Genomic DNA, 24,044 nt, shown 5'->3' with positions numbered 1-24,044 from the left:
GAAAATGCAGAACAGGGTGGTGGCACACATGCTGGTGGGCAATAACAGGACTATACCAAGTTTTGTATTAAGCATATAATGTAACAATTTATTTCTCATGGCATAAGAGTGGACTTTGTAATACATATTAACCAAAATTTTTGTAATAAACAAATGTTCACACAGAGAAACCTATTGTACAGCAGGGGAACAATATGCACTTTGTATAAATGAGAATTTTGTATAAAGTGAATTTGTATTAATGAGATTCTACCAGACATTAAAAACATAACTTACAGATTCTCCATCCGGCATTCTTTGCAGAACCAATTCAAAAGACTCTGGATGATAACAACATTTTTTTCCCACTTCTTCTATTAACTTAACAGCAGTTGTTGATGAAGGTAACATTAATGTAATCTTTGCATTCTGCCACTAGAGTAAGAATAGAATGAATATAAGAAACACAACGACAGTTCTAATGAATATTATTCAACAATTCAAACAGTAGTACTACCTGAGATTCTAGTAGTAACTGTATTTAAAGTTAATAGCAGTTGATTTCTAAAATTTGTTTAAATAGCAACCTATCTGATGTTGCCAACTTTAAAAATAGCCTAAATGTAAAAATTAACTCCTCAACTAAGTTTCTCATGATATTCAAACTCAGTTACCCACTTTTTATTTCAGCGAGTACAAACACAGTTGCCGACCGGGCTAGCTAAGTGGGTAAAGTGCCTGCCTGGCAACCCAAAGGTCGCGGGTTTGAATCTCGCCTCGGGCTTGGATCAGAGTAAATGCAAAAACTTTGGGAAGTGCATTGTGGCCACAGAAGCCGATGCACCAACAACTAACAGAAAAAAAACAAAAAACACAATTCAGAAATATTTTTGAGTATTAGTGGCAAATGATGAAAGGAAGCAAGCTTATACAGCATCTGCTCCCCACCTCATCTGTTCATTCCCTTTTAATAACTTGACTAATCATTACTTAAATTTATTCAAACTACCAACTTCCACAACACCAGAAGAAAGTTTATACAACAATCAATTACTCTCCAGCTGAAAACATTGTGCATATCTGTCCTGCAACTATTCTTTCTAATTTATGTCCCCTTACGTGTGCTGCCTGAGAATGAGTAAGGATGTCATAAGCACTTAGTTTGCTCACTTCATTGTTGTTGTTTTCATTTGTTCAGTTGCAACCAACTTTATGGGGCTAGCTGCCTCCATGCTGTCTGGTCTTCAACAGTTTCTTTCAAGTTCTTCATGCTCATGCCAGTGTCACTCTTGATGGTGTCAAGCCAGCATGTTCTTTGCCGATCTCTTCTCCTTGTTCTACAGACCTTTACTAGCATTATTGATTTATTCTTCAGCTTGTTCATAAAATTTTTCAGATGAAAATTACTGGAGTAGGTCACTATGTCTTTCTCCAGTGGTGGCACTATTATATGGCTGTATAGGCCTTTACTAATTAAAACTCAGTCATTAAAATTCATTACTCAACATTTAACAATTAATTTTATAAGGTAAATACTATAACAGAATATTTTGCTACCAAAATCTGCAAGTGCTGAAAGGTTTTCTTCAGGTTTACTTAACTTGTTTAAAGCATGGCATACTCACCAAAAGCACTGAATGATTAACTGAATATTAAATCAACTTTGGAATATTGTTAAATATATTAAAAGAAAACAGAAGCACCTGTTACCTGAGCAGTTGTCATATCTCGAATAATGCACAAGGCATGTGGCTCATCTGTATTACATATTCCCTAAAAATTGAATAAACAATTAATTTCATGTAAATTGTTCAATATTATTAACTAACTAACTAAAGCAAATTAAGTAAATATTTTAACACGTGACTAATGAATGATAGCAAAATTTTACATTTACTTTAAGGAAAATTCAATTTTAAATTTGATAAATAATGTAACACTGTATTATGTTTTTCTGTTGTGGTAGTAGTAGTAGTGGCATATGAGGCAAGAAAGCAGTGCATGAGCTTATGCAGCATCAGCCAAAAAAAAAAAAAAATTCACACAACCATTCCCTCTAAATGTTTGTCCAGTTCCACCTTAAATTTATTTAACCTATCAACTTCCACAACAACAGATGGAAGTTTGTTCCGGCAATTAATCACATGCTGGCTAAAGGCAAATTTCCGCACATCTATTCTACCTTGAGTGATGGCCTTCCAGCTTTAGTTCAATCCGACATCAGGAGGTAATATTGGTTCGTCTGCAAATAGGTCACACAAATATCACTCATGGTTATCTTTTAAGAGGAGAGATACCCCCCCTCAATTTCATCACTGTAATACAATGCTCTCAGTGAAACATATTCTGTTTGAATGCACAAAATATACAAGAGAACGCCAGAATTTTTGCACTTCAGCCACAACAAAAGATCCTACACTTACCTCACTTTTAAATAATGAAACAAATGTTTCAAGCATATATAACTTTCTCAAGATGATTAAAGTATATCACCTCCTTTAGTTAGCTTAAAAAAAATAATAATAATAATAATAATTACTTTCTGGTTCCTTTTTTCAATTTTCTTTATTTAAGAAGAAATGGCATGCATAATTATTATATGTATGGCGCACTATGGTCATAGTTGCCTATGCGCCCGATAAATCCCGAAACAAACAAACAAACCTTAATTTGAATTTATGCCCCCTTAGGTTTGTAACCCGAACAAGTGGAAGAATCCCATCAGAATTCAGCATGCTCAACCCATTCAAGGCCTTATACACCTCAATCAGATCACCACACAGGTGCCTAGTCTCCAATTTGCAGAACTTAAGCCTCTCTTGGTAAGTGGATCCCTTCATTTCCCTCACCAATCTTGTTGCCCTTCTGTATACGTGCTCAAGCAAATCTACATCCTTCCTAAAATGAGGCCTCCAGACCTGTACGCAGTACTCAAGGCGTGGCCTGACCATTGCCTTATACAGAGGGACAATCACCTCCTTTTCCCTGCTAGCAAAATTCCTATATATCATTGACAAAACCCCATGGCCTGCCCTAGCAGCCTGTCTGCATTGCTCAGAAAACTTCATATCTGACTGCACAATTACTCCCAGGTCTTTTTCATTTTCTACCACCTTAAGTGTAGTACCACACAGTTGGTACGTTTCTCTGGGGTTACTTCTACCCATATGCAGTACTTTGCATTTGTCAAGGTTAAACTTCAGTTGCCACTTCTCAGCCCATCTGCCCAAATTTTCTAGATCCTGTTGCAGTAGCACACTGTCATTAACAACCCTGTCACCCTTTGTATCACTGCAAACTTCGACACTAAGCCTGATATACCTTCATCAATATCATTGATAAATATACAAAACAAGAGTGGACCCAATACCGAACCCTGTGGGACTCCACTAATAACATTAGTCCACGAAGAGCAGCACCCACTGATTACCACCCTCTGTCTTCTCCCACTCAACCATCCTTTTATCCATTGTAGCAATTTACTCTTAATACCATTCTGCTCCAATTTGTATAGTCTTCCATGTGCAACAGTGTCAAAAGCTTTCCTGAAATTCAAGTATATGGTATCAACATAATTTTTTGCATCCAGTTCCTTTGTAACCACATCATATTTTGATGTTTGTCAGACAAGACTTTCCCTTAACAAACCCTTGCTGTGTCTGAATTATTGCTGCAGTCTTGTCTAGATGATCCTGCAATGCATCTTTAACCAGTGACTCCATTATTTTACCTGGAACAGAAGTTAAACTAACTGGTCTGTAATTACTTGTGTCACCCTTCGATCCTACTTTGTGAATTGGGGATACATTTTCACATCTCCAGTCCGTGGGGACCTCCCGAGTCCAAGGATGCTCTCATAATTATGGCTAAGAGTTTGCTTACTTCCTTTGCCACCTCCTTTAATATAAATAAATAAATTTTCTGTTTATACTCCGGGATGACAAAACGGTCAGATGAGTTCACATGATAGAACGAATACAAGAAACAGCACCGTATTCAGTAACTGGATAGATCCCATCCACCCTGGATGGGATCTATCCAGGGTAAATTGTGCAGCCTGGAGACACTTGTGTCCTTCCAGCGACAGAGCTTAGTCTTAAACTCTTCAGAAATGACTATGTTTTTCTGAGACATAAAAGAATCTAACATAATTTTTTATCACAACTTCTCCCGGTAGGCGAATCCATTATTCATTAAAAATTTAAAAGAACTGTTGTGACTGGTTTCAGACCTATTTTCCAGTAGATATCCTCAAATAGTGACTTTGTGTTCAGTGGTGAACAGATCTAAATGGGAGCCAAGCAGTGTGTATAAAAAAACTTGCCATTCAAAAATGTAGTAAGTAAGCTGAATTGGCCAAATAGTAATCACCATGTAGTGCAAGGAAGCCGTAGGCTTTTGCTGCACAGGTAAAAAAAAAAGTAGATAAGAAAATAAAAATGTGCTTCCTTTTAATTTATTCAAACTGTCAGCCTCAATTACCTGCAAAGGCAACTTGTTCCAGCAATCAACTTGTTAGCTAAAAGAAAAGTTCCTACTATCTAGTCTAAACCTCTTCCCCTGTAATTTGAATTTATGGACCCTAGTTCTGGAATTCTTTAAAACAATGATAATTCCACCTTCATTTTCATTTTACTAACCTCCCTCTCAAAGCCTTATAAATCTCAATCGGACTGCCCTTTTGGCGATTTCACCATGTGAGCTGCCCATCTTTGGACCCTTTCAAAAAAGCTCAGTGTCTTTTTTTCAGATCAGGTCTCCATACTTGAACACAGTATTACAGTGGTCTTACAATTGCCTTATACAGTGGAATTATGACCACCCTATTTGTACAGGATGTCTGATAAATCATCAATAAGACACCATATCTTGGCTGCTAGTTTTACACTGCTCACTTCACATCTGCCTGTATCGCAACCACACCAAGTGTATAATTTATTTTGGGGTTGCTATTCCTCAAGTGTAAAACCTTGCATTTTTCCACATTAAAACATAGCTACTATTTTTCTGACCATCTTCAAAGTCTTTTCAAGTCATTAACAATTGTGCCAATCTTTACGTCATCTGAAAATTTTGTCATCATGCCTTCTAGACCCTTTGTCAATGTCATTTATGAAAATCAGAAACAACAGTGATCCAAGAACTAATCCTTGGGGGAATTACTCTTGACATTACACCAACCTGAAGAATATCCATTAAGCAAAACCCTCTGCCTTCTGCTCTGCAGCCACCCAGCATCTATCTTAGAACCTTTCCAGTAATTCAAACATGTTCCAGCTTATACAGTAACTGCTGATGAGGGACTGAGTCAAACACTTTGCTAAAATCCAAATACACTATGTCGAAATTGTTCCCTACATCCAGCTCATGAGTAACTGTGTCAAAGTAAGTTAAACATGATTTTCTTTTAACAAAACACCATGTTGTGTGTACTTTAAAATGCCATATCTATCTAAATGTCCCTGGATTGCACTCTTAATCATTGCCTCTAAGATTTTTTCTACCACTGAAGTCAGATTAGATTAACTGGTCTGTTGTTACCAACTTCATTCTTAGAACCACTTTTATGTAAGTTAAAGTCATTTTCTAAGTAAGTTAAACATGATTTTCTTTTAACAAAACACCATGTTGTGTGTACTTTAAAATGCCATATCTATCTAAATGTCCCTGGATTGCACTCTTAATCATTGCCGCTAAGATTTTTTTCTACCACTGAAGTTAGATTAGATTAACTGGTCTGTTGTTACCAACTTCATTCTTAGAACCACTTTTATGTACTGACAACACATCAGCACTTCTCCAATCTAAAAAGAATCTCCCCAGAATCCAAATATGCCCTCATAATTAACCTCAACTGTTCAAAACTCCCTGGCAGCCATCCTCAAAATTACTGGGTATATGCCATTAACTCTGGGAGCCTTACTTGCCTTTACATCTAGTGAGTATGGGCTTGGCACACCCAGGATCCTAAGCTGGATATCATCATTCTTTTCTTTCTTGGTGATTCCCTTCTACGTCTGGCTCTCTCTCTCGGTAAATCAGGATTTTTTTTTTTTTTTTTTTGCTGGTGCAACAAAAGCCTCAGGCTTCCTTGCACCATATAGCTTAGGACCATATAACACAAATTATCATTAATAATAATGATAATTTATGCTCAAAAGTTTTTCTAATAAACAGTCATCTGTAATTTCGAATGGTGTTCTCAGCCTCACTTGCACAGCCCCCTTCTCGGCAAAGGGGCCTTTTGTCAGTAAAGACAGCTGCAACATACTTATTCAATTCATTCGCAATATCAGCTTGGTTATCTAAGACTTTCCCACACCCATTGTCCTATCTGATTTGCCTTCTCCTTTGTATTCACCATACATGAAAAATTCCTTTTCCCCACTTTTCACTCTTAGCCAGTGTTTTCTCATATGCAGCCTTTGCCTTCCTAAGCTTATTTGTGGTACTATTACATATCAGCTTGTATTTGTTGCAGGCTTCAGTACTTTTCGTCACTATGTAACTATCCCATGCTACCTTTTTCTGCTTTATTTGACCGGCTAGTTCTGTATTCATCCATTTCAGCACCTTCCTCCTGCAACGTTTTCTTAATTGCACGTATGTGTTCATAGCTTCTGTAATTTTTGGTTTAAAGATATTCCATAACTGAAATGTATTCGGCCCTCATTCTACAATCCATACAATTAATAGAGGACATATAGCACTTTAAACTGTCAAAGTCCCCTCCAGCGAAATTAAAACCTGCACCTTTACCTACTGCAACATCTTTCTTTATATCTTCCAACTGATGACTGCATGATCACTACCTGATAATGGTACCTGTACTTTAAGCCCTGTGATGTCATCTGATTCGTGAGTAATGATGAGGTCAAGAAAATTGACACTTCTAGTATTTTCTCTAACATGGTGATACAAATAATAATAATCATCTACTGTATTACTAAAAAGGGTTTAGGGCTGAAAGCCTCACACTATGGGAAATTTACTAGACAAACAAGTTAATGAAAAGCATCATTTTAGCCAAAGTAGGTGAAGTGGCATCATTTTTGTTACATATCATTGTAACAACTAGTTGCTGTTATTGCACTACCTCGAATAAGCAATGCTTTCTCAGTAAAGAAGACTAATTTTACTTATTCTAGGTGGATACCACCACCCAGATGGCACCATTTCAAACATTGATGGCCTGTCATCAGTGGATGAGTAGGTACCCCAGTGATACAATGAGTAACAACTGGGTTATGAAGTTTAATTTCACACTATGAGAGATGCCAGATGGCATGTGACAGTAAAGTACTAAAAAAGGTTTAGGGCTGAAGTTGCACACTACAGGAAATTTGCTAGATGAACAAGTTAGTACAAACATCATTTTAGTTCATAGAAATCACCAAAGTAGGTGAAATGGCATCAATTTTGTGAACCCCTTCACAACGAGTTGTCTGTGATTGAACTACCTCAAATAAGCAATGCTTCCCCAGTAGAGAAGACTAATGTTACTTATTCTTGGTGGATACCACCACTGTTGGATGTTTTTGATAGCCAAATTTGGTAGTAATACTTCCGATGTAACATGTGTTACAGTTTGGTTGACAATTAATGAGGTATATTATATTATTTGTAAAGTGCAGCCATTATCAACCCACTGCAGGATGGAAGCCTCCTCAACAATTCATGCTGAGGGAAATGGACCATAATCTGCCACGCTGGCCCAGTGCGGGTTGGCAGATTGACCGTATTCAGCAGTCAGGGGCCTGAACCCCGGTCTACTCAAAGAGCGTGTGCTACTGCACTCCTGCTCCTGACCACTTGGCTACGGAGGCCATTATTGAGGTTGCTTGTAGGATATTTGTGTGTCTTTATATGTGCTGAAGAAGGATCCTAATTTGTTGTAGGTTGAAAAAACAAGGGAGATATCAGTGTCGTTAAATAGACGGCGGAACTATCCTAAGAGTTCATTGTGGTAAGGGAGGACTATGCGGATGTTTGTTTTATTATTGTCAACTCATAAACTCAGTAAAACTTCTAACATTATTATTCAAAAAGCTGATAAAGGAGACACGTTTGTTATAATAGATAAAGATACGTACACCAAAAAATTAGAATCCATCTTAGCAGATCCAAATACATACATAAATGAAAATAACCATAACATCATAAAACTTAAAATCCACCACCACCGATACATCTAGAAAATTTCCTGCAGTCTGAAGCTTTCAGCCCTAAACCTTTTTTAGTACTTCACTATTGCACACCATCTGGCATCTCTCGTATTGTGAAATTAAAATAACTCGGTTGTCACTCATTGTATCACCGGGGTACCTACTTGCTTACTGATGGGAGGCCAACAACCTTTGAAATGGTGCTGTCTGGATGGTGGATTCTGCCAAGAATAAGTAACATTAGACTTCTCTAATGGAGAAGTGTTGCTTATTTGAAGTAGTGCAACAACAGCCAATGGAGGCATTCATATTATGAGATTTAACAAAAACGATGCTATTTCACCAACTTCGGTGATTTACTATGGCCTAAAATGATGCTTTGCACTAACTTGTTCATCATCTAGTTTATTTTAAAAAAAATTTCCCTATGACAAATTTCCCACCCACTTATTCCAATCAATCTGGGGCAAATTGAAGTCACCCATAATAAGACATTCATGCTTGCTTGCCCATTCCATCTGCATGTAGAGACTCTTGTCATACTCTTCACAATCTTCTTGTCTGTAGATTATTCCCACTCTCATTATACCTTTCCTTCCAACTAGCTCACACCACACAGATTCTATGTTGGCAGACATAACTTCAGACTCAGCAAAAGCTCTTTTCGCATTCAAGTTGCTTTTGATGAGAAGAATGAGCTTGCCACCCCTTCTATATTCCCTAAAAACATTATACATACTGTAGTGGAACTTGTCATCCCCAATTTCCAGGTGGCACCACATTTCTGTTAGCCCTATTATGTCAGCATTAGTTGTCTTAACCAGAAGTTCAAATTCAGCCATTTATTGATAACACTCTTGACATTACTGTAGACACAGTTACGTATTTTTCTATAGTCTACTACCTTGACACAATTCTTGAAGTTATTTAGGCTTGTTTCCATAGCTTTACTTTCCCACTCATTTGAAATGTTGCTACTCTCAGAACATCTTGCCAATGCTGTTGTGGCACCAAACAAGAATTCTTGAGGTGAGTGCAAGCATTACTTTGACCCATATCATCAGATAAACATGGATCAACATTACCCTTCTCTCCCCTAATTAGCAGTTTTCCTGAACTTTTAAGATATCCTCAATGATGCTGGAAATACCTGCACTGAAATAGTACCCTGGTTCTTTACAATATTTTGAAAAAAAAACAAAAAAATAAAAAAAATAAAAACACACACATCATAATATACCACTGGAACAAATGTACATATTGTTGCATTTTTTTTAAATGCAGCAATTACTAAAGCAGTGGGGTAGTATTTCAATGCAGGTATTCAAATAGTTTGAGAAAATAATGCAGCATGCACTGAAATTGTATCCTACTTCAAACTGCAGCATTAGTCCAATGCCTGCTAAAGAGGTTATATATTATACATGTAATGAACGTTACATTTTTGAATGGAAAATTTTTCTTCCTTAACACTCACAGAACATTTGCTGACCATTAAAAAAGAAGTTAACTGAATTAACCTGTTGTCTGAGTGACCTGAATCCAAAACCAGTCACAATGATGCCTTCAAGTTTTTAGTGAATACCACATTCGTCTACCGAGTGATGGTATTTGATTAAAAAAAACATCAATTCCTTTATCAAAGTGTGGATAAATAGTCTTTTCTAAAGAGCTTAACCCAAGCTGCAATGTAATGTTATCTTCTGAAACTATTTCAATACCTGCATTTAAATGGTATCCTGGTTCTTTAGAATATTTTGAAAAAATAAAAAACACACACCATAAAATACCATTAGAATAAATGAGCATACAATGTCTGAGATCATATAAAGCACAGGAGAAACATCGACTTGCTACCTAGCACTTTTTGTAAGCCACTCTACACATAATCTCCCAAACTTAAATCATACAAGAACTTACATAGTATTATTATAAGTTTATTAAAATGAAATAAAATAATTTAATTTTTTTATATTTTACCATATGAAGGTACTGCTATACTATTTCAAGTTTTGGCTGAAAGGAACCACTGTTACCTGTATACAGCAGAGTCATCTGGTGATTTCAATCGATAGTATCAAAGTAAAAAAAAAAACATTTATTCATTATTATTTTTTTTGTTAGAACACTGCTTTTCCAAAATGTCCTGTGAAAAAGCAGTTGAGAAATTTGGTCCTCAATTTTCTTTAATTTGTTTTCTGAGGCTTGTCACAGACATTCTTCTGGGTATAACAGCTAGAACTACCTTGAGCTCTAAAATACTAATGGAATAGATATTCTATTAGTATTTTCCGCATGCACCGTCACAATAGTTTGACTATTAATTTGACCCAGGGTATATTCCCATGTGCAAAGTAAGAAACATTCGACTTAAATTTTAAATTAAAAGCAATCTAACTTGCTTTTTTTATGCTATTATTTTCTTATGCTATTAGTCTTCTGCTATTAGTTTCTTATGCTATTAGTTTTATATTATATTTGCACTGAAATTTTTGAATTTGATATTAAAAGTGAATTGTGTTACCATTTATATTTTACTATTTTTAAATAAAATTTTGGTTTAAGCATAAGAAACAACAGCTGATTGTGATGTTCACTCCTCAGCTATATAGAACTGGCTATACGAGGGCAGTTTATATTACCTCTATTCATATTACATGTATACATACACGTGTATTATGTATCTATGTTGTGGTGGTTGCAGCACTAACTCAAATCAGCCTTGTTGCAATGTGGCAGAGCATCTCTGTCTAGCCAGCGCACGCTCTGTGTGTGTGTGTGTGTGTGTGTGTGTGTGTGTGTGTGTGTGTGTGTGTGTGTGTGTGTGTGTGTGTGTGTGTGTGTGTGTGTGTGTGTTCTGCTGTTTGAATGGCTACTTGCAATCAGAAAGCAGCAATCAAGAAAGCTTGATATCACCTTGCCTGAGTAAAGAAATCAGATGTGTAAAAAAATAAACGATTATAATAAAATATATATATATATATATATATATATATATCATATAAGAAGTGAGAGACAGCAATTCCACATCAGTAGCAATGATGCCAGGAAGAACAATAAATAAATTAAAAAATTGAATCCTGTACCGCAGCAGTGGTACCAGAAAGTGTTGACAGTGCTGTTCATAACAGCTTGGTTGAGTGGAAGACGACAGAGTGGCAATCAATGGACACTGCTTTTCTTGGACGAATATTATTAGTGGAGTTCTCCAGGGTTCAGTGCTGGGCTCGTTGTTTTGTGTAGTCATCAATGATATTGATGGAGGTATATCAGGCTTAATGTCCAAGTTATGTTATTGTTGTTATTTGGTGTTTTAGGAGCATTAGCAACTAAGGCCATATTGCTCCGGGATATGCGGTGGTCATTCCCTGACCTTTCTGTATCTTCCGTATTTGGTGGTGACGGGCTCGAACCCCGGTCTAATCAAGAAGCGTGTGCTACGCACTGCTGCTCCTAACGACAGTAAACAACCCTGCCAGTAAAGAGAGTATGCTAATCCAACTGGATCTAAACAAGTTGGGCAAATGGGCTGAGAAATGGCAACTGAAGTTTAACATTGGCAAATGCAAAGTACTGCATATGGGTAGCAATAACCGAAGAGAAATATAACAACTGTGTGGTACTACACTCAGAAATGGAAAGTGAAAAAACCTGGGGGTAATTGTACAGTCAGATATGAAGTTTGCTGAGCAGTGCAGACGGGCTGCCAGGGCAGGTCATGGAGTCTTATTAATGATATAAAGGAATTATGCTAGTAGGGACAGGGACATTGTACAAGGCAATGGTCAGGCCACACCTTGAGCATTGCGTACAGGTCTGGAGGCCTCATTTTAGGAAGGATGTAGAGTTGCTAGAACAAGTACAGAGAATGGCAACAAGATTGGTGCGGGGAATGAAGGGATCCTCTTACCAAGAAAGGCTTAAATTATGCAAATTGCAGCATCTGGAGATTACGAACCTGCGAGGTGTACAAGACCTTGAATGGTTTGAGCCTGCTCAATGCTGATGTGATTCCTACTCTTGCTCAGATTACGAACCTGAGGTGGCATAAATTCAAATTGAGTACAGTTGTAGAATAGATATGTGGAAGTTTGCCTTTAGCCAGAATGGATGGGTGAAATGGGATTTTTTTTTTTACCTTCTTCAAATAAAATCAATTTATGTTAGTTTCAGATGTACGCTGATGATAGGGAAGGTCCAGATGAGAAATACTATGAATCTAAATGTAAGTAAGGTAATAGATTCAAGTGCATTTAAAAAAAAAAAAAAATATATATATATATATATATATAGTCATATTAATTAACATAAGATCTAAAATAATAAAGTTATACAATGCCAGCAATACGGCAAGGCAAGAGCGAAGAAACAAAAATAAAAATAAACCAATTTCAATTTTAACTGGGAGGGAAAAAGAAAAGGTAACAAGAATAAAAATATTGCAACGGAAACTCTAAATTAATTTAGAAGGTCTAATTATACGAATAATAATTCATTGAAATTTAAAGCCAATAAAATAAAATTTAGCGGCGCCCCCTCGAAAGGCGCCAGATCCAAATTTATGTGAAATATCACCAAACAGAGAATTTTTTACTTTTGGTTTCGTTTTGTTTTATTGCGAATGGTTTGAATTCTCTGTTTGGTGATATTTCACATAAATTTGGATCTGGCGCCTTTCGAGGGGGCGCCGCTAAATTTTATTTTATTGGCTTTAAATTTCAATGAATTATTATTCGTATAATTAGACCTTCTAAATTAATTTAGAGTTTCCGTTGCAATATTTTTATTCTTGTTACCTTTTCTTTTTCCCTCCCAGTTAAAATTGAAATTGGTTTATTTTTATTTTTGTTTCTTCGCTCTTGCCTTGCCGTATTGCTGGCATTGTATAACTTTATTATTTTAGATCTTATGTTAATTAATATGACTATGTTTCAAGCATCATGCAGGGGAATGTGCTTTTAGCTGCCTTTGATGTGTGCTTTGCCCTCTTTTATTTTATTTTATTAAGTAAAATTTCATATTCGACATTATTCAAATTTAACTATATATATATATATATATATATATATATATATATATTTTTTTTTTTTTTTTTTTTTCATTATTTTTTTTTTCCAAAGAGCAAAGGAAATTGGAAGGCTAGAATAACATCAGGTGTCAACAAAAATTGTACCTTCAATGGAGAATCTCACATTCCGAGGTCATTCTAACATGCAATTTTGTGTGAAAATAACAAAATTGCTATATATAAAAATAAAAATAATTTTATTTTATAAAATTTATAACCTTTTAAGATACATTCAAGAAGTGCCTTAATTGTGCAGGTTTCGTAATTTTAGAGGGCAACCTCACAATTATAACAGTTCAAGAGACTAGCTACAGAAGTAGAGAGATTTGTAAACAAAACTACAGATAAAATAAATTATTCAAGAATTATATTTATGTAGATTTATAATTAATAAGTGTTCTATAATTTTACTTAAAATGTATACCTATTGCTGTTGCAGTTAAAATAGTAGTGTTATTATATTGTACAGCAATACCCCGCATAGCACTGATAATTGGTACCGAAACTGTTCCGTGTTATGTGAAACCGTGCTGATTGAGGTATAATTATAATGGGTTTTAATTGAATGCATACCAGAGAAACAGTCTATAAACAAATTATAATAAATCTATAAACAATTTGCACTTGATAGCCAATTAAAAGAATTTTAAATAAAAAAAAACTACTGCAAAAATTTTTTTAATGAAAAGGTAACATCATGAGAGACGAGAAAAAAAGCTTTAAAAAAGGAGGTTGTTTATTTAGGTATTTCAATAATGAAGTCTGGTGAAGTTGTCTTTTCTTTTTCTTGGCGTTCATGACTTTGTAGCGTCGAATCCAATCTTGTAAAATTTGACATATCATGATACTATGTTCAACATTCGGGTCTCCATTCATGATTGCCTCGCAGGCCATGTCAACCCCCCCGAAAAACTTTCTCTAATCTTCTGTTGAAAATACTTTTGGTGCCACTTCAGAATTGTTTTCCTCTTCTTCATATGCAGTTTGCTCATCAATTTCAAGGAGAGATGCACCATCTAAGTTGCATGTGAATCAATGCAGTCACATATATTGACAGTGTCCAAAAGTTTCGAATCCCAAGTCTTTTCCGATCTTCACAATGTCTTCAGCAGTTGTCTGAACTTGCGATTCAAAACCAGTGAAATCATTTACCAAATGGGGCAAAACATGCTGCCAAAAGAATGCATGTTGTTGGCAGTGATTTCTAGCCAAGATGCAGATATATATTCAATCGTATTTAAAGGGGTAAAAAATGTGAAATGAAAAGTTTGAAAAGCTGTCATGTCATCTCAAAAACAAGATGAAATTAAGAATACTGAACACTGTTGCACGTTGCAGCTGACTGCCCGAGGGGAGCTATTGTCACATGCGCATGTGAGACAACAGAGCTGGCACCACAGCATATTGTGCCGTACCTAGGCTACGACAACGCAGAATATATATAGAGTATATGTCTAGGCTATTGAATGAGTTTTAATGTGTACAGTAAATATGACTTTAACTTAATTGAAAACCATGTTATAATGAAACCCGTGCTGTTTGAAACCGTGCTAAGCGAGGTATTGCTGTACTTCCATAAGGTTACAGAGCACAATATTGTGATATAGTGCTATTGGTCTAATTTAATATTTTAACTAAAATTATGCCTTGGGGGGGGGGGAGGGAGAGAGAGAGAGAGAGAGAGAGAGAGAGCGCGCAAATCAAGTATCTGGTCAAGAGCAATATGGATACATTGATCCAGAGTGAGAAATTGCCTAAGGCAGTTCTCCTATGAATCAAGGCCTAACCATATGGACTTTGTGTGTGGCATGTATGCATAACTGATTGTAGATGGACATAATGACAGGTGTGTGTGTGTGTGTGTGTGTGTGTGTGTGTGTGTGTGTGTGTGTGTGTGTGTGTGTGTGTGTGTGTGTGTGTGTGTGTGTGTTAGATAAGGGGGGAGAGAGAGAGAGAGAGAGAGATGTAGCAGAATTTTAGCATTTTGATGGACAAATCTCAGTTTTTAAAAAAAAAAAAACCATTGCTCTGGAAAGAATTAAGTCAGGGGACCCATCAGGTACTCAACATTACCTCATGCATTTGGCCTGAATGGTAGGATCACCAAGAGTGATCCAGGGTGAGGGTGCCAGTCCCAAAGGAGGTGATTATTCTGTTGGTTTTACTGACAAGGAAACAGCAAATATTTTATACAATAAGAATACGTGGAATTGGACCAGTATACAAACTTGCCGGAGGCAAAAGTTAATGAAATTACTGATAATGTCATATTGAGGTTAATGATTTGCAAAGTGGTTTAGAGGTTTTCAACTGTCTTCCGCAGAACCCAGGGATTCTGTGAAATGTTGGTAAAACTTCAATTTTTTTTTATGTTTATGAAACTTGTGAAACTATTATTTAAATAACATACTAATAACATTTTATTTATTTTAAACAGAACAATATTATTATTATTTGGTGGAAACATACAATAAAATAGTGAAATCATATACCAGTGAGACATTCAAGAAAAATGAATAGCTGATGTAGCTGCAATCAGTTTTATGATGTAACCAGCCTGCTTTCCTCAGTCTTTGCTTTTATAGTCATGCAGTTTTAAAGATGCACTAATTGTGATAGTATGTATGTCATATTACAAAGCATTAGTTCTGGATGAACATTTATATGCAATCTGAGAGTGCTGTAAATAGTTTCTATTAAAAAGTGGCTGGCTATAAGATGAAAATATGTGAACGTGCACATCAACAACAATTTTCTTATCACTGGGACACACATATTCTACTGATAAAAGATGAAAAGCAGTGCAATTTTTGGTTTGTGAAATATTTAAAATTATTTATGTTAATAAGTTTGTGTGTGTTAATAAAAATATTAAAAAGTAAGAGATTACCTCAATTTTTTGTGGAATGCTTCCAGTGAATTCTCTCTCATATGTGACGAATAAAATAAGATGAAAAAAGTGAAAAAGAGAATTAATGAATTCCCTCATTCATAGAGATACGACCAAATCCGATGCGCAACGGAATCGAAAGCCTATCACTCATAGAGATTCCCTCACTCATAGAGAGAGATACGGAATCATATCTCTATGAGTGAAGAAATTCATTAATTCATTTTTTCACTTTTTTCATCTTATTTTATTCGTCACATATGAGAGAGAATTCACTGGAAGCATTCCACAAAAAATTGAGGTAATCTCTTACTTTTTAATATATTAAAAAATCGTTGAAGTTATTGAGCCCTGTAGCTCTGAATTTTTTACTAGTTAATAAAAATAAATATTAATATGTGATTATTAAAAACAAGTTACTCTAATAACAAATTATAATGGATTTATGGTTACAAAACAAGAAACAAAAAAATACGGAAAGGTCAGGGAACGACCACCGCACATCCCTGAAGCAATGTGGCCTTAGTTGCTAATGCTCCTAAAAGCCAAATAACTAACAAACAAACAAACATCCTTTAGAAGCAAGATGTAATGAACATAAAAGTTAGCCTTTCAGCTCTTATCACTGCATATTAAATAACCAATCATTAACAAAAAAAAGTACATATAAAAAAACTTAAATTAGAAACTGAAAATTCACTTATGGCTTCCTTTAAAAGAGAATACAATACAATTTGGGGGGGGGCTGCTGAGCAGTGTTAGTGATTTGGTACCATCTATGCTAGATGCACAAATTGTAAATAAAATACAATTAAAGCCAACGTCCAATAATATAGTCCAAAGAATGATCTACTTGAGGAATTAGTTGGAAGGCTGAGGTTATGAGAATTCTTTACAATTCAAATGGGCAAGAGTAGTGATGTTGTTAATCTTGCCATTCTGTTTTTTTTTTTTTTTTTTTTCCAATATGTTTAAGCAGTTCAATTTTTGGAAGATTTATTGTTATGAAAAAGCACTTAAAATATAACAGTGAAAGAATGTCTGCACTGCTCAGAGAACTTCACATCTGACTGCACATTAAGCACAGGTCATTTCCATTTTCCACTACTTGACTGTACGATTACCACTCTCTGTCTTCTTCCACTCAACCATCCCTTTCTCCATAGCAGTAACTTTTCCTTAATGCCACACTACTCTAATTTGTACAGAAGTCTTTTATGTGCAATAGTATCAAAAGCCTTCCTGAAATTAAAGTACTGTAGGCCTCCGTAGCCGAGTGGTCATGAGCGGGATTGCGGTAGTACAAGCTCCACGCTCTTTGAGTAGACCTGGGTTCAAGCCCCTAACTGCTAAATACGGTCGATCTGCCAAACCGCACTGGACCAGCGTGGCAGATAATGGTCCATTTCTCTCAGCATGAATTGTTTGAGGAGGCTTCCATCGTGCAGTGGATTGATAATGGCTGGTGCATTATATATCAAAATTATTTTTTACATCCAGTTCCCTGGTGACCGCATAATCCAGGCAAATTGGTCAGACAAGATTTCCCCTTAAAAAACCATGCTGTATCTAAAGCATAATGATTGCAGCCTTGTCTAGATGATGACTTGTAGCAGAGAAGAAAAATGCATGGGATGCATATAAATTATCAGGTGACAAAGACGCTTATGGTAGATATAAATTAGTGTGTACATTTTTCATCTACATTCACAAGAGGAATTCTTTTAGGTAAGGGGATGCTGGAAACTTATCAAACTTTAACAGGGAACTATATGATTGTCTGATAACTGAGAGGAAAGTGGAAGAGAATTTTTTTTGAACCTAAACATATAAAAAAAGGAATTTGGGTAGATGGAATCTATCTAATTATATCAAGGGAGGCAGCAAAGGAGCTAAGCAAACATTAGACATAATTATGAGGGTATCCTTGGATTCAGGGGAGATACTTAAGTACTGGAGATGTGCAAATTTATCCCGAATTCATAAAGGAGGGTAAAATTGAGTAATTACAGAACTGTTTACTTAAATACTGTTCCAGGGGAAATAATGGAATCATAGAATAATGCAGGACCATCTACACAGGAATGCAATTGTGCTGCAGTCACAGCATGGATTTCTTAAGGGGAAATCTGACCAATCTGATTGGATACTATGATGCAGTAACAAAGGAATGGATGCAAAAAATAATTCTGATATCACACACTTGGATTTCAGTTACTGCTATTATTAAAGGGATAATTGAGTGGGAAAAGGCAGAGAGGTTATTAATGGACGCTGCTCTTCATCGACTAATGTTATTAGTGTAGTTCTCCACAGTTCAGTGCCCAGTCCCATTGTTTTCTATATTTATTAATGATATTGATGAAGGCATATCAATCTTAATGTCTAAGTTTGCACATATACAGGTTGAGAAGGTTGGTTAATGACATTAACCAGGGTATGTGACTGCAACAAGATCTAGAAAAATTAGGCAGATTGAGTCAGGAGTGGTTACTGAAGTTTAGCATTGAAAATATAAGGTTCTGCACATGGGTAGCAGTAATCCCAGTTCAATGTACCAACAGTACTACACTCAAGTTAATAAATGTAACTGTGCAGTCAGATATGAAATTCTCTGAGCAGTGCAGACATGTTGCCAGGGCAGCTCATGGGGTTTTGTCAATGATATTCAAAAACTTTACTAGCAAGGATAAGGAGATGATTGCTCCATTGTACAAGGCAATGGTGAGGATGCATCTTGAGTACTCCATACAGGTCTGGAGGCCTCATTTTAGGAAGAATGTAGATCTGCTGGAACAGGTGCAGAGAAGGGCAATGAGATGGTTAACAGAACAAAAGTATGGTCACACCAAGAAAGGCTTCACTTCTGAAAATTGCAGTTTCTGTAGACTTGGCATTTGCGAGATGATCTGATTGAGGTGTTTAAGACTTTGAATGGATTGAGCAAGCATACATTCAAATTGAAAAAGGATGGTTGAAGGATAGATTTGAGGAATTTTGCCGCCATCAGCCAGTGAGTGGATGATTGTTGGAACAACTTTCCATCTGTTGAAATGGATAGTTTCAATAAATTCATGGAAAAAACTAAAATTGGAAAGGATGGCCAGGTGATACGGAAAAGCATTTATTTTTATTTTATTATTTTTTTTTTGGCAGATGCTTATAAGCTTGCTTTCTTCCATCATTTGCTACTACTGATTGGGAATTTCATGGGCCAGTTGGTCATGACTGTTTAAGTTGTTGGCTTTCATATGGCAAGGTACTGATGTCATTATTTCACAGTTGAAATGAGAAATTGCAATTTTTTTGAAGAAAGACATTCATCATTGGCAAAATATTTCATAGATACTGCTTGGTTACAGCAGCTGGTGGAATCATGGATATTTTTTAATAAATTGAGCTGCCTCAACCTTCAATACAGGGTAGCATTATAATTGTCCTTACTGTTAGGAACAAATTGTTCAACAAAACTGAAACTTAAAGCCTGCACCGAACACGTGAAATGGAATAAATTTGAATGTTTTCATATTTTGCATGGCTATCTCATATAAACAGGCAGCAAGTTTCCAGAAACTGTTAAAAATTGCATAACTAATCGTCTCAGTGAAACTCAACAGTAACTAGGATATGATTGCAACAAGATCTAGAAAAATTAGGTAGATGGTGTCAGGAGTGGTTACTGAAATTTAATATTGACAAATGTAAGGTTCTGCACATGGGTACCAGTAATCCAAGATTAATGTGATGGGTATTTTCCTCTGATTTCAGTACTTAAGCTAACTATAAAACCCATTAACACATTCCAAATAGAAAATTTCTCAACCAAAATATTCTTTAAACAGTTGATAGTCATGCTAGTGACCCAATTTTAAAACAAAGATTTTCTAGTGCTCTCTCTCTCTCTCTCTCTCTCTCTCTCTCCCCCCCCCCCAGAATACTTCAACCTTATGTTCAACCTTTGTGCTTATAGGGCATGGTTACCCGAATGCAAAACTATGTAAACTAGGACTTGCCCAAAATCCTAAATGTACCTGTGGAGTAGATATTCCCTATGACTGTCCTAACTACCATCCCCAGAGATGTATACTAATGTCAAAGATAGGACCAATAAATCATGGTTTGTTTGTTTGTTATTTTAGTTTTTAGGAGCATTAGCAACTAAGACCATATTGCTCCGGGATATGCAGTGGTCATTCCCTGACCTTTCCGCATCCTCCGTATTTGATGGTGACGGGCTCGAACCCCGGTCTAATCAAGAAGTGTGTGTGTGCTAAGCACTGCTGCTCCTTCCCACCTGGCTACGGAGGCGCCTAATAAATCATGGAGATGAATATCAACCCCCAACTTAAACAATCATGACCACCTGGCCCATGAAATTCTCAATACAGATAAACCTAAATACAATTGGCCCTATCAGAATGTACTTCCCACCCAGTTAGAATATCCGTGATAGTAATTATATATATGTTAAATGTAATACGTATGTCCATGGAAACTGTAAGCATAATGTGTATGTTTTTGGATACATTGAGTGTACATTTGTTCTGGGTATGCTCCAGTGAACTCATCTAGGGACATAGGGTTGGATATCATCATCATTCTTTTTCTTGGTGATTCCCATATATATGTTCATTTGAATGTTTATGTGCAGAGTGGAAAATGAGTCCACTTTTTAACCTGTAACAAAAAAAAATGCGTAAATAATGGATGCCAGGTTCCCATATATATGTTCATTTGAATGTTTATGTGCAGAGTGGAAAATGAGTCCACTTTTTAACCTGTAACAAAAAAAAATGCATAAATAATGGATGCCAGGTAGTATGAAACTGTCACTCACGTCTGTGTTGTTGGATGAAAGTGAGAAGCTTGTGTTTCCACACTGTAGTAGTAGTAGTGGCATGTGATGCAAGAAAACAAGTGTATGAGCTAATGCAGTATCAGCCAAAAAAAAAAAAAAAAATCACACCATTCCCTCCAAATGCCTGTGCAGTTCCTCCTTAAATTTATTTAACCTATCAACTTCCACAAGGACAGATGGAAGTTTGTTCCAACAATTAACCACCCGCTGGCTAAAGGCAAATTTCCACACATCTATTCTATATCTGTCTTTTCTTAATTTGAATTTATGCCCCCTTAGGTTCGTAATCTGAACAAGTGGAAGGATCCCATCAAAATTCAGCATGTTCAACCCATTCAAGGCCTTATACACCTCACTCAGATCATAACGTAGGTGCCTAGTCTCCAGCCACTGCAGTTTGCAGAACATAAGCCTCTCTTGGTAAGAGGATCCCTTCATTCCCTTCACCAATCTTGTTGCCCTTCTCTGTACACGCTCAAGAAAATCTACATCCTTCCTAAAATGAGGCCTCCAGACCTGTACGCAGTACTCAAGGCGTGGCCTGACCATTGCCTTATACAGAGGGATAATCACCTCCTTTTCCCTGCTAGCAAAATTCCTATATATCATTGACAAAACCCCATGACCTGCCCTGGCCATATCTGAAACTTCATATCTGACTGCGCAATTACTCCCAGGTCTTTTTCATTTTCTACCACCTTAAGTATAGTAACACACAGTTGGTACGTTTCTCTGGGGTTACTTCTACCCATATTCAGTACTTTGCATTCGTCAAGGTTAAACTTCAATTGCCACTTCTTAGCCCATCTGCCCAAATTATCTAGATCCTGTTACAGTAGCACACTGCCATTACTGTCATTAACAACCCTGCCAACCTTTGTATCATCTGCAAACTTCGACACTAAGCCTGATATACCTTCATCAATATCATTGATAAATATACAAAACAACAGAGGACCCAACACTGAACCCTGTGAGACTCCACTAATAACATTAGTCCACGAAGAGCAGCACCCATTGATTACCACGCTCTGTCTTCTCCCACTGAACCATCCTTTTATCCACTGTAGCAACTTACCCTTAATACCATTCTGCTCCAGTTTGTACAATAGTCTTCCATGCACAACAGTGTCAAAAGCTTTCCTGAAATCCAAATATATGATATCAAAATTATTTTTTTGCATCCAGTACCTTTGTAACCACATCATAATATCCTATCAAATTTGTCAGACAAGACTTTCCCTTAACAAACTCATGCTGTGTCTGAATTATTGCTGCTGTCTTGTCTAGATGATCCTGCAATGCATCTTTAACCAGTGACTCCATTATTTTACTCGGAACAGAAGTTAAACTAACTGGTCTGCAATTACTCATGTCACCCTTCAATCCCCCTTTGTGAATTTGGGATACATTTGCACATCTCCAGTCCGTAGGGACCTCCCCTGAATCCAAGGATGCTCTCATAATTATGGCTAAGAATTTGCTTAGTTGCTTTGCCGCCTCCTTTAATATAACTGGATAGATCCCATCCACCCCAGGTGCCTTTCTTATGTTTAACTTCAACAATTTGCTCTCAGTTATTACAAAATCATTAAGTACCCTGCTACAATTTGATAACCTTCTGCCATTTTCAAACCTTAATAACTCCTCATGTGTGAATGTAGATGCAAAATACTCATTCAGTTTGTTTGCTATCTGAGCAGGATCATCAACAGTCGAACCATCAATACCAAGTGGACCAATCAGATTCATACCCTTCCTTTTAGAGTTTATTATTATTATTATTGTTATTAGCCATATAGTGCAAGGAAGCCTGAGGCTTATGCTGCACCAGGCAAAAAAAAATTTGAGTACCCTGAAAGAGAGAGAGGAGGGAATCAACAAAAGGGTGAAAAATGATGATATCCAGCTCAGGACCATGGGTGTGCCAAGCCCATACTCCCCAGATGTGAGCCCCTGGGGTTATATATAAGTAAAGAAATCTTTGCTGTTTTTCTTAGCATCCTTTGCCAAAGATTTCTCATAATCTGCCTTTGCCTGCCTAACCTCCTTTGTGACCTGATTACGGACTATGGATTTCATTTGATAACCATTTAGGCCTAAACCTTGAACAATATTTCTTAATAGGTATGAAACTTTTAGTAGCTTCCATGATTAATTCCTTGCTTGCTTCCCACTTAGAATTTATTGTTGGTAACATTGTCAGTTGATCCCACTGTACAGAATTTAAAAACTGTCTGAAACCACTGTACTCACCTTCACGGAAGCAAAAACCCTTCCCTTTACCCCTGATGGTAATTATATCTTTAAGTAAATCCCACATCAGTACACAGTGATCACTGCCACCTAGTGGTTCCTTTATCTGCAAATTCTTAATACATGAATGATCACTGCTGATAACCAGATCAAGAGTATTACTCTCTTTGGTTGCCTCTCGAACATGCTGCTACAGAAAAGAATCATCCAATAAATCCACAAAAGTCTTACTAGTGTGTGAGTCACCAACCGACAAGTTCCAGTCAATATCTGGGAAGTTAAAATCCTCCATTATAAGACATTCTGATTTACTAGCCCACTCTATTTCTCTGTACAATTGTTCATTATACTCATTCGAGTCATTAGGCCTATAACACATTCCTACTCTTATTTTTGCTTTCGCAGTGCTTATGTCACACCAAACTGACTCAACAGTGCACTGTTCATCTATATCAACTGGATGCACTTCTTTTGATTTTACGTTTTTATTAATTAACAGCATGACACCTCCTCCCTTCCTAACCTGTCTATCCTTTCTGTACACATTGTACTCCCCAAATTCCAATTCTGCATTCCTAATATCAGCGTGACACCACGTCTCTGATATCCCAACAATATTCGCCTTGGATATCTTGACCAACACTTCAAATTCATCAAATTTATTTACTATACTTCTAGCATTGGTATACATGAAAGCATATATGCACCTATTCCTAGTTACCCTAACACATTACACAAACCCACCTGTTTTATGATGACTGCCATCAGTCCCTGAAACCCCCAGCACCCCTCGCTCTAGGTCGCTACTTATTCTAATAGAAGTCGTGC

The 24,044-nt window shown here is 36.5% G+C and overlaps 1 protein-coding gene across 3 annotated transcripts in view; it reads right to left on the bottom strand.

The window, feature by feature from the left end:
• The window catches only part of LOC150074989 (ubiquitin carboxyl-terminal hydrolase 47-like), a 486,634-nt gene that overhangs the window by 435,284 nt on the left and 27,306 nt on the right, over positions 1 to 24,044 (bottom strand). For 2 of the 3 annotated variants that reach the window (XM_090388945.1, XM_090388946.1), the window contains exons 2-3: positions 1,690 to 1,752; positions 277 to 414 (exon numbers count right to left, since the gene is read on the bottom strand). In XM_090388945.1, the coding sequence (XP_090245071.1) occupies positions 277 to 414; positions 1,690 to 1,752 (201 nt within the window). The remainder of the gene's footprint in view (positions 1 to 276; positions 415 to 1,689; positions 1,753 to 24,044) is intronic. The other variant, XM_090388947.1, reaches the window with a different exon arrangement.

Source organism: Mastigoproctus giganteus, chromosome 14 (assembly GCF_048544385.1).
Source record: "Mastigoproctus giganteus isolate SK-2022 chromosome 14, ASM4854438v1, whole genome shotgun sequence".
Lineage (NCBI taxonomy): Eukaryota > Metazoa > Arthropoda > Arachnida > Uropygi > Thelyphonidae > Mastigoproctus > Mastigoproctus giganteus.
This window is presented reverse-complemented; position numbering and strand designations above follow the sequence as displayed.